Here is an 11,055-nt window from a genome sequence, read left to right on the forward strand (position 1 = left end):
ATTGTTTGGCTTCTCCCCAGAGCCATGTTTGCCCCAGGAGCTCCCTTCTCCAGATGACAGCTCTGGGGATTAATAGAATCATCCCTGAAGAGAAATGGTGTTTCACATCTTGCTCTCCGTGAGACACATGGATACATATACAGGTGAGAACCAATTTGGGGGTCACTGCACAAGGTCTAGCCAGCTAAGTTAAGTTAAGGCCTTTGCTCAAGGGCCCAATTGGCATATCACTCTATATGAACATACAGACAAAGGCTGCAACCTTCTAATCACAGCCAGAGAGTCCTAATGCATAGAGCCACATGCCGCCCTATAATGAAGTGTTAGAAGTGGGACCTGAATTCATGCCTCCAGGGGAGACTGCAACATGATAGCAGCAACATAGATCAGGATTTTTGGATGTTTCTGCATTGAATGTCTCACTAAGTATAGTGGCATCACAGACAACATGAGGAAGGATTTTTTTTTTTTAGAGAAACAGTATATTATTTTCCCAGTGCTGGGAGGATGAGGTAATGTCAGTCTGACATTGACTAATGCTGAATGAAACATTTGCGCCTTTATTTTTAAATGTGAGATGGGATGTTCCGTCAACAACTCCAGGGGGTGAATTTTCGCTGTTTCACCATCTTCGCTGCATATTGTTGACTTTCATTTCGTTTACGGTAATTTGCTTTTAGGTTACACTCCACTTCAGTAGATGGCGATTCACACATTTCAGCTGCTTCTAGCTCACATGAAACTCGTCGAGGAAGACAAACACCGCAAACCGGAAATCATCGCTGCGGGGCGAGGAGGGAGGCAGACATCTTTTATTTTCAGTTGATTAGTATGGGAGGACCTTGACTCCAGCTGTTAGAAGTATTATCAAATATCCAATTTAAGGTTCGTTTTTTTTTTGTGAAGCAGCATACGAATTCACAAAATAGTGGTAAGTTCTGAAATTGCTTAAAGACTATAGGTGTAAATTACGTTTCTTTTTAATTTATTACGGTAATAGTCTCCATTTTGTAGACGGCAGTTATGTATCATCGACAGGTCGAGATTTACAAAATAAATTGGTTTTGTTTGGTTTATTCACAGAAAAATAAGTTGCTCAGCTAAGTAAGTAAAATGATGAGTTATGCACCATGTTAGCCGTTGCTGGCTGTATTTTCGGCGACACGTACAATTGTCAAACGTAGCATCCTTGCTAGTTAGCTGGCGGTCACCAGTTCGCCTTAATATCCCACGAAACACTGCTGGACATGTATATAAAATCTCAGAATAATCATTAAAGCGTGTTTTATTCTATGTCCCTTCTCAGTAAATGAGTACGGAGTATAGCGTTAGCTGAAGTATCTGACCGCTTTATTTGATCGTTAGCGCGGAACTGTTAGCAGTGACTGGCGACAATTAAACAAATGGAGGACAGCTGCGTTTCCCCGGTTTCTTTCCAATGTCAGTCAGTGTTTTGTCACTCGGAATGTTCATTATTGTCGTCGTCTGTTAAAAATTCAGGTGAAATTCGCCGGTTTTTGGTCAACCTTAATAGGCCACGTTTTGACGCCGGTAGAAACGGTGATGGTTATAAGTCAAGCCATCATGCTTGCGTGTGTAGATTAGCTACGTTAGTTGGCTACCTTTCTTTAGCAATGGTCTCCTTTATTGCCATCTTTATTTGTAAAATATCTCCACAGAATCTTGTGAAAAATAAGACTGAGTCTTCGGGATCTTCTGAAATGGGAGCCGATAAAAGGTATGTATATATTGTGCTGCTGTTAGAAAATACAATAATGCGCATTAAATCCCGCAGTTAGTTTTTAGGAGTATGTGATCTGAGTGACATTATTGTGTAGCATTTTACTATAAAATATCAGAATTTTACCAGTTGGCCTTTGTCAGCTGCTTCCCAGTTGGTTAGCTGGAAAGGGAAAATGCTTCCCAACACCTGCATAAAGGTTTTGCTTTGATTCTTCATTCCTATTCTACATTGAGCTAGCTATCTGTGTCATGGGTAATTAATAAGGGAGCCATTTTGATGGATGTTGAATGGAAATATGTATATCTCACAATTATACCAGATTGTAAACTTGTAAAGTTTTTTTTTTTTAAATATGTATTCATCATTATTCCAGCTTGGTTAAACCTTTGAATATGATGGATGATTCTGATATTCTTACGGTCCAAACCTTTGTGAACCACAGCGTTCAACTTGTTTGAGTCTGTACATGTGACATTTGGCTAGCTGTCCCCATGCAAAGCCCTAGGAGAGTGATCTGCATGATTTTGTGTACGCAGAGTCAGTCGCACAGAGCGGAGTGGCAGATATGGGCCGGACCAATCCAGGGATGATGGCGACTGGCGAGAGAGGCGAGACAGGGACTTGGAACGAGAGTACGAGGCACGGCGCTGGGGTGATGAGAGACGGGCTGACCGCTACGAGGGGGAGCGCAGTAGGCAGGACAGCCCTGAGGTGACAAGCTCGATTTCTGTATTTATATTGTGCGTTAGTGATACTACCCCTTTGGGGGTGGTATATGTCAGATTGGAACTGTATTCTTTTGTGGCCAGGATTGTTGTTGTATCAACTTAACTTCGCGATAGGATTAAAAGCAAAATTGGGTTTATACTGTAAAGAAAAGTAAAAGCATATGTTTAACTGATAATCGTTATGTGTTATATGATGATCTCTGTGTTACTCGCAGCGAGAGAGGAAACGGCGTAACAGTGATAGGTCTGAAGATGGGTACCACTCTGATGGAGATTACATGGACCAGGACTATAGGGATGAATCTGGAGAGGAGGTGGAGAGCAAGACTGTCATGCTCAGAGGCCTGCCCCACCAGGTCACCGAGGCAGACGTAAGATGTTCTTTCCTTACTGTCGGCCTTGGGTTAACCTTTTGGTTAATGAAATATAAAATGTAATTTTGTCTCTCTGGATCAGGTTCGGGCAGCTATAGATCAGTTGGAGGGACCTAAGCCTGCAGATGTCCGGCTGAAGAGGAAGAGGACAGGTGAGAGTCATGAACATAGACATGTCCTCTTCCCAGTTTGACACCTCAGGGCCAATCTGCTTCCATTCAGACTTTTTTTGCCATAGCAAAGGAATGGTCATTTTCTTCCCTCGTAATGTACATTTTAAAAATAATCTGTATTATAGCTCCCAAACGAGCTTGATGGGCTGAATGGCCGCCTCGTTTGTAAATTTCTTATGTTCTTATGTGTCAAGCGGGGGGGAAAAGTGATGAGGTAAGTAGGTTTATGCTTTCCCAAAATATTCATCCTATTTTTGAGGGAAACCTGTTGCATAACTGCATGATTGTATGGCGAGGGTGTTTCGCAATGGGTTTCTTGCTATGGCAAAAATTTGTGACATACCCAGATCGTCACCCCATTTTGTTGTTTGGGTATCTGAGTCGCGAAGCAGTTTGTGACAGCTTGATTATTATGCCAACGAACTTTGACTAACACAACTCCCGTCTATATCTGAATGCTGTCTCTAGGTATAAGCCGAGGTTTCGCCTTCGTGGAGTTTTATCACTTGCAAGATGCTACCCGATGGATGGAGACCAATCAGGTTGCTTCACAATCGCCAAGTCTAGATTGTATCTTGGGGATCAGAACACAGAAATTAGAATGCGATGGGAAGAATAAACCATGAGGAACTTCCATGGTTTCAAAAGAAAATAAAGCTCAGGGCACCAAGAGCAATGGGTCATTTTGTAACAATGACTCTGTAGATGTTTTCTGGAAGGTCTGTTGCTGAAGGTTAAACTGGACTTCAATGGGATTGCAAAAGTCTCCTCTTAAATTCCTTGCACGTCTTCAACTGTCTTAAGCCCCATTTCTGGAAGATCCTGTTTCTGATGCTGCTACAGGGTTTTCGGTCTTTTTTTTTCCCCCCTGGAAACATTTTGAGTGAATTTTGCACCTGCTGTGGTGGAAAAGAATGTTCTACGGAACAGTAGTTTAGCTTCGCTGTTAAGTTGGCAAGTTAAGCAGTTTTTCTGGATATGTTCATTGCTATAGCTGTTTCGTACTTGTTTTTTTTTATTATTTCAAGCAGTGTTTGGTTTATATAACACAGGGTTAATGTAAAAACGTGGTACTATAATTTGGATTTTTATTTTTAATCCTTAGTGAAAATTAATCTCTAGCCATTCCTTGGTTTGCAATATATTACAACCTCAAGAGTTTATGGATAGGTGTATAATATTGAAGCTGTGTGGTTTTGAGCAACTTGTTTTAAAATCCTTAATTGTTGTCTTGAAATATTTCCTGGTCTGTGGAGACATTCCTTGATTCTAGGTTCTCACACAATTGAGTTGCATATGAAGACTTCCTTGGCTTCTTTTCACACACTGCTCCGGTGCCAGGTTCTGGCAAACCGGTAGCACTCGGGTCCGATACACCATTAGACTTCTCTTTAGAATGCACACAACCTGTTCAGCTAGCACCTTCCACCTCATCCCTAAAATCCTCATGGGACTCCTTGACTTCCCCTTCCAACTCAACTGGGCTTGTTCTTGCAGTGAAAATTGTCAGACCTGCTCAGCCCATGTTGTCCCCCCTTCCCCAATGAACCGAAATAATTGTGTGCGTTGTCTTCATATTGCAGAAGCAGCTGGTGATCCAGGGTAAGAATGTGGTCATGCAGTACAGTACCCCACGACAGAAGTTTGAAGACTGGCTGTGTAACACTGTGAGTACCTGCTTCTACCCCAACTATCATGCTGGCTCAATTGCCAGGTATCTTTGCACAAACAGGTTTTGGGTCCATCCTTTGCATGTTTTGCAAATTACCGCTTTTGATTTTTTTTATTTTTTTTTATTTTATTTTATTTTTTTTATGCTGTCTTGTGGCTGAAAAAATATGCACAGTAAGGATTGCTTTCAGGACGGTGTTCCCTTGCGGCTTTAGCAGGCTAAATGCAGCCACTTGGTGGTTTTATGAATAAAAATGATGTAACCGATTGCTTGCAGTGTGGACTGTATAATTTCCGAAGGAGGCTGAAGTGCTTCAGGTGTGGAGCAGCCAAAGTTGGTGAGTAGTGCTGCTGGTAGCCCCCAGGCACACAGGCTGCTGTGATGTTGTGTGCAGTCGCTTAGGTCCCTTGGGCAGAGGTGAATAGTTGGACTGCTCTCCACCCTGATACCCTAACATCCTGATGGATCTCAGTGCTCCCTCTCACCAAGGCGTGATTTCTTGGGTTTTCCCTGGTGATGTATTATAGGAACTTCCAAGATGGAAACACCTGCATTGTCACTGTTCTTAGCTCTCGGAAGATCTGATTGTTAGTTGACCCTCATGGTTTCTTGTTTTCTAATTTTTTACAAATTGTCTTTGCGTTTTAACAGAAGGTGAGCCTGCTCTACCCAGCACAGTGACTGAGCCCCAGCAAAGTGGAGACTACTATGGTGACAGTAAGCATGGCCTGAGTTCCTAATTGGTTAATTTATGGTTTGAATACAAATATGTTTACTGAATGTTTTGTCGCCTGCTAATATGGAATAACTGAGCAGTTGATTATAGCTGTAGCTGCTGCAAGTTTTTTGTATTTGTTGCCGCGTTATGACTTCATTGTCTCGCTGCATTATGACTTCATTGTCTTGATAGCAATCATCTTGAGAAACATTGCCCCTCTCACAACGGTGGAGGCCATCATGGCTGCCTTCGCACCCTATGCCAACCTTTCAGCAAGCAATATTAGACTGATCAAGGACAAGCAGACTGGACAGAACCGTGGCTTTGCCTTTGTGCAGCTTTCCTCCCCTCTGGTAGGCTGGGGGTCATGCATGTTTGATTTGCCACATTGACTGGAAATGTTTTCTATACCCAGAGCCAAGTAATTTTCTGGAAATATTTGATGGTAAACAGACCTCCAATTCATTTTCAGTCTTAGTGATTGGTTCCTTGTAAACTTCCCTTCTCTTTTGTAGGAAGCTTCTCAGCTTCTCACCATCCTCCTAGGCCTGCAGCCCGCACTAAAACTCGATGGCAAGACCATTGGTGTGGATTATGCAAAAAGCACTAGGAAGTGAGTTGGCTGTCTCGATTTCAGCATCTTTTCATTGAGTGCAGTACAGCTAAAGTACCCATAAAGCAAGAGTTTCATCAGTTACAAGTCAGTTTGCAGAAATAAATGTATTAATAGTAAGGGTGGATCCATTTGACCAGTGACTTATCGTAGTACTTTGATTTGTAAGTGTTTTTTGGTTGGGGGGGGGGGGGGGAAACCCAGCTAGTTTATTTCTAGTAAATTCTTCAGCTTTGCAATCACGATGGACTATGAGACTCCATGCTTTTGCCCCTGCTAGGGATCTGGTTACGCCAGAAGGAAATCGTATCAGTGCCCTCTCCGTGGCCAGCACAGCCATTGCTGCCGCTCAGTGGTCCTCCAGCCAGGTATTAGGTCGTCATTCTTGGAACTGGATAGCATGAGCCCAAGGCCGTCAGGTTGCTAACATCTAATTTCTATCAGCCTCAACAGGGTGGGGAGGGAGCACTAGACTATAATTACCTGCAGGAAGGCTTTGCCCAGTATGCACAGGTGAGTACCTGCTCTTTTGTATTGGTCTATACTCAGATTGGTCTCAATGTTAAATTCCTCGAAAGGTCCTTTTTTTGCTACGGATTTTTTAATGCCAGTTCTGTTAGCCGAAAAGAGGGAAAAACTACTCAAATGCTGAATAGTAATGGTTTTCATAACTTCTAGTATGGTCAGGAGTACGGTGCATATTACCAACAGCAAAGAGGACTGGACACCACACGAGGCGATGGGTTACTTGGAGGTAAGAGACAACTCAATATCACAGATGGAAGTGAATGTATGAATCAGTGTCAGGCGCAGATGAGTGGTGTGGCAGTGCAGAAGGTGGTTTGCTGATTTACACTGTACCATTACAGCGGCCCCCGGCATTCCAGCCGTCTCTGGGGTGGTGGTCTCTCCGAGCGCACAGGTCTTTCAGCCCCATATTGTCAGCCAGCCTGTCACCCAGGTGATTATTGTGCTTGGAGCCCATCACAAGCTGGAGTTTAACAGCCCCGAAGCATCAGTAGACAAAATTTACTTGTATGCTGTAAATCTTTAACTTGGGCGGGGGGTAAAAAAAAAAAGTAGGCTTCATTTGGGCCACGTCGTTCAAGTTCAGCTCGAGTTGTAGCTTGAACCCATGAAAATGTAGTGCAGTCCAAGGGTTTTACTCAAGTAATTTTTTTTTTGCATTCCAGGTAGCGCAGGCTTCTCAGAGCACAGAGACGGCTACAGCCCAGTCCGCAACCATCACAGCCACAGCCACCATAAAAGCTCCTCCTACATTTGCTGCAACCACAGCAACGGCAACTACCGCACCCCCATCAGAGAGCAAGACAGGTAAGAGCAGCTTCTACTTGTAAGTCCCAATGCCTAGAGAGATGCCTGTTTTAACAAACACCGTTCTGATCCCAGTTTTGAATGGGAACCCAGTGCACTGTTAGTAACACAAATGGCAAAATGCTTTTGCGGTGCAGACCTCGTGGTATGTTAAAATGGCTGTGTATGGTGGTCCTCCACAGCCGCTCCTGACACCTCAACCTACCAGTATGATGAATCCTCAGGTTATTATTATGACCCACAGTCAGGCCTATACTATGACCCAAACAGTCAGGTAAGTGGATCCTATCAACTCCACCTTCGGCAGTTATACGTAGTTCTGTGCCTGTCAGTTATTTTAAGATAGAAGTCTGCAGATGTTGATTCAGGCTTGCAGTTAAAGCAATTATATTTATCCGAAGTACTTCACGTGTTTCACACAAAAATGCTTACCCTTTTAATCACCATTACTTAGTATTTATCTGTTGCACCAAATCCTAGCCAGTGGTGTTTCTTTGTTACAGAGCTTTTTTTTCTTCTTCTCCTCAGTATTACTACAACTCCCAGACACAGCAGTACATGTATTGGGACAGTGAGAAACAGGCTTACATACCAGCAGCTGATAACTCTGCTCAGACTGGAAACTCCAACATGGCAGCAGCCACAGCAAACAAGGATTCCAAAGAACCCAAGGAGAAGAAAGAAAAACCCAAGAACAAGACCGCCCAACAGGTTACTCATGCTGTACTTATTTTTTCCCACTATAACATGGTGAGATTTGAGGCTACGTGTGACCTCAGTAAATCACCTCACTTAAGGTAGGATTTGGTGCCTGAACTAGTTTTTCAGTCTGACCTCAAGATCAGCAAGGCCTTCAAATGCTGCCTCCTTTCCTGCGCTATTAATACATCCCTGTGGTTAAAGTGCCTCTGAGTTCTGGGATTAAATTCCATAGTTGGAGGTCTGCTGGTTTATGTGGGTTTGGTCAATCGGATGTATGTTTCTCCTAGATCGCCAAGGATATGGAGCGTTGGGCAAAGAGCCTCAACAAGCAGAAGGAGAATTTTAAGAGCAGCTTTCAGCCAGTGAGCCAGGAGGAAAGGAAGGAGGCTGCAGCTGCAGATGCAGGCTATTCCCTCTTTGAGAAGAAGGTATCTCTGCGTTCTTTACTGTAGTGCCACTGCAGAGAAACAAGTCTTCAGTAGTGGCACACATCTATCTGCTGCTCTGTCTAAGCATGGGTAAAATTGTATGATTTTATGTAATTTTAAGTAAGTAATAATGAACCCCATAAAGATTTTCATATATCAAGTCAATGATGTGGGGACTTTACAGCAGGTTGGGACACTGGAGAAACAACCGCAGCAGCCGCCACAGCCTCCGCAATCACCGCAGCAGCAGCAGCAGCTGGTGGCAGAAACGGTGAATAATGGAGAAGAGGACAACTCAGTGAAGGTGAAGAGTGGGGTCCTGAACTATGAATTGGAGGCAGAAAGTCATTACAGTTGCAGTGTATTATATTCAGAAGCTTAAGAAAATGAGGATGTCAGGTGTCATCTGAAGGTTCTGCCCTCCACTGAAGAATAACCATCCAAATGAATTAATTCTTTGTAGTGTAATGCTTGGTGTTCTGAAAACCATGGTGGCATTTGTTAATTATTGGATATGTAAAAGTCTCTCACTATACAAAAAATGACTTATTTTGGCAGTGTGGTCTAGTAGCTGCATACAGTGGAGACAGTGATCCTGAGGAGCTGGATTCTGACCGAGGTGAGGATGGCACTGACAGGCTCACTGACTGGAAGAAAATGGCCTGTCTGCTTTGCCGGAGGCAGTTTCCCAACAAGGAAGCACTGGTGCGACACCAGCAGCTGTCAGATCTGCACAAGGTACATATTTGGGGTTTCTCTGTATTGCAGGAGCCAGGATTGTGTGCACAATGAAGAGTTCTAATTAATCTGTAGTATGAATGGCCTGCATGTTCTAAATACTGTTATTCCAGCTTATCTGCTTTGGTTTCCGTAAGTAGGATGCTGTGTTCTCTACTCCTGTTCATTCTTATTCCAGAAAAATCTGGAAGTTTACCGAAGATCTAGATTGACTGAATCAGAACTGGAAGATTTGGAAAGAAAAGAATCTGAGGTACTAGTTGCTGATTTAGTGTGAACCACGATTTTCAGTTCATTGAAAAAATACAATTTCAGTTCTGACCAGTCAAATTCTTGTATAGATGAAGTACAGAGACCGGGCAGCTGAAAGGAGGGAGAAATATGGTATCCCAGAGCCTCCTGTTCCTAAAAAGAAGAAGTTTAGCCAGCCTCCTGTTGTGTAAGTGACTGTCTTGGATTGTGGCTAGGAGCTTACAAACCCGTAATTATGTATTAACATGGATTCATGAATAAATTCATGGACTTGGTGGTGGGATTGTTTTGTGTTCTCTCATTAGTAATTAAGAATTCTACCTAAAAGAGATGTGGCGTCTGTATATGCAGGAATTACGAACAGCCCACCAAGGATGGCCTGAACAGTGACAATATTGGGAGCAAGATGCTACAGGCAATGGGCTGGCAGGAGGGCAAAGGCTTAGGCCGCAACCAGCAGGGCATCACAGCGCCCATACAGGTCAGCCGTGCAGTGACATTCGGGGAAGACCTCTTTATGACATGTTCCCCAGTGGCGTCTCGTGGTCTTGATTTCTCCGCTTTCTTGCTTTCTCCCATTCTAGACTCAGTTAAGGACAAAGGGAGCCGGCTTGGGGACCAAAGGCAGCTCTTACAGCCTGTCTGCATCTGACACCTACAAAGATGCCGTCCGGAAGGCCATGTTTGCTCGTTTCACTGAGATTGAGTGAGCATTTCGTCTGCCTGCCCTCATCCTTTCCTCCCCTCTACAAAATGGAGTGCCCCAGTAATCATAGACCTGCAGTGGAGCTGTTCTTTTTGTTGCTGTCATGAGTGACACTTGGCAGTATTCAACGTCCATGGCTGACCATCTGCCCTCAAATCACACATGGATGGAAAAAGAAGCACCCAGAAAAGGAAATGACTGTTAGGATGGTGAGAGATTGGGGAATAAAATGAAGTTCTACTTCTGTATTATTTCATGTTGCTTCAAACAAGAAGTTTGGTTTGTTTGGCAGCAGAGGTCACTGTTGCAACTGGATACTGTAAATATATTTGTTTAAAACCTTTTTGTCCTTGATGGAATTTGTGTGCATGGTTAAGAAAATGTACAGTTTATATGATTCATTTAATTTTGTACAGAACTAATAAATCTGCTCACTTTGTTGTGTGATCTACATCTAAGGAGAGTGAAATGTAGGGCAGTATGTTGAGTGAATAAAAAAAGTGGAGAATCTATTTTAAATGGCTTTCTGTAGATTTCTAATGGATGTCGTCAGATTCCAAGGTGAGTGATGGGCATTCAACAATGAAATGGCAACATGCCTGGCCAGTTTTTTTTTGTTTGTTTTTAACCATCTACTTTTAGGGTTGTAGAATGGCGACTGAATCTTGTAGGAATGTTAAGCTCCATGTGTGTGGGCAGCATTACTTAACAGGCCTTTCAGGCGCGATGGGAATCCCTCTTCTGTGGAAGGCCGCACTGTCTGCAGGTGTTTGGATTTACTTGTAGGCAATAATTTGTGACTGCAATAGGGGAACTTAATTATAGTTTTGCCTCACCAGATCTAAGCTGCGACAGAGAAGAATCAAAAACTA

General features: G+C 43.2%; 1 protein-coding gene across 1 annotated transcript; it reads left to right on the top strand.

Moving 5' to 3' along the window:
* The first annotated feature begins 771 nt into the window (after positions 1-771).
* On the top strand, positions 772-10,695 carry rbm5 (RNA binding motif protein 5). Its single transcript, XM_023805523.2, has 25 exons — positions 772-931; positions 1,680-1,738; positions 2,281-2,455; positions 2,688-2,843; positions 2,929-2,998; positions 3,488-3,561; positions 4,603-4,686; positions 4,968-5,028; positions 5,343-5,408; positions 5,602-5,762; positions 5,925-6,022; positions 6,303-6,390; positions 6,467-6,535; positions 6,701-6,776; positions 6,892-6,983; positions 7,216-7,357; positions 7,540-7,631; positions 7,886-8,068; positions 8,347-8,487; positions 8,672-8,791; positions 9,046-9,225; positions 9,404-9,478; positions 9,567-9,664; positions 9,829-9,958; positions 10,062-10,695. The coding sequence occupies exons 2-25, from the start codon at positions 1,722-1,724 to the stop codon at positions 10,185-10,187; spliced, it is 2,574 nt and encodes an 857-aa protein (XP_023661291.1). The 5' UTR covers positions 772-931; positions 1,680-1,721; the 3' UTR covers positions 10,188-10,695.
* The last annotated feature ends 360 nt before the right edge of the window (positions 10,696-11,055 follow it).

This window comes from Paramormyrops kingsleyae, chromosome 6 (assembly GCF_048594095.1).
Source record: "Paramormyrops kingsleyae isolate MSU_618 chromosome 6, PKINGS_0.4, whole genome shotgun sequence".
Classification (NCBI taxonomy): Eukaryota; Metazoa; Chordata; class Actinopteri; order Osteoglossiformes; family Mormyridae; genus Paramormyrops; species Paramormyrops kingsleyae.

Coding starts and splice junctions, on each gene's coding strand:
- rbm5 (XM_023805523.2), top strand. Junction 4,687..4,967: donor AAGACTGGCTGTGTAACACT/GTGAGTACCTGC, acceptor GATTGCTTGCAG/TGTGGACTGTATAATTTCCG. Junction 9,959..10,061: donor GCATCACAGCGCCCATACAG/GTCAGCCGTGCA, acceptor CTCCCATTCTAG/ACTCAGTTAAGGACAAAGGG.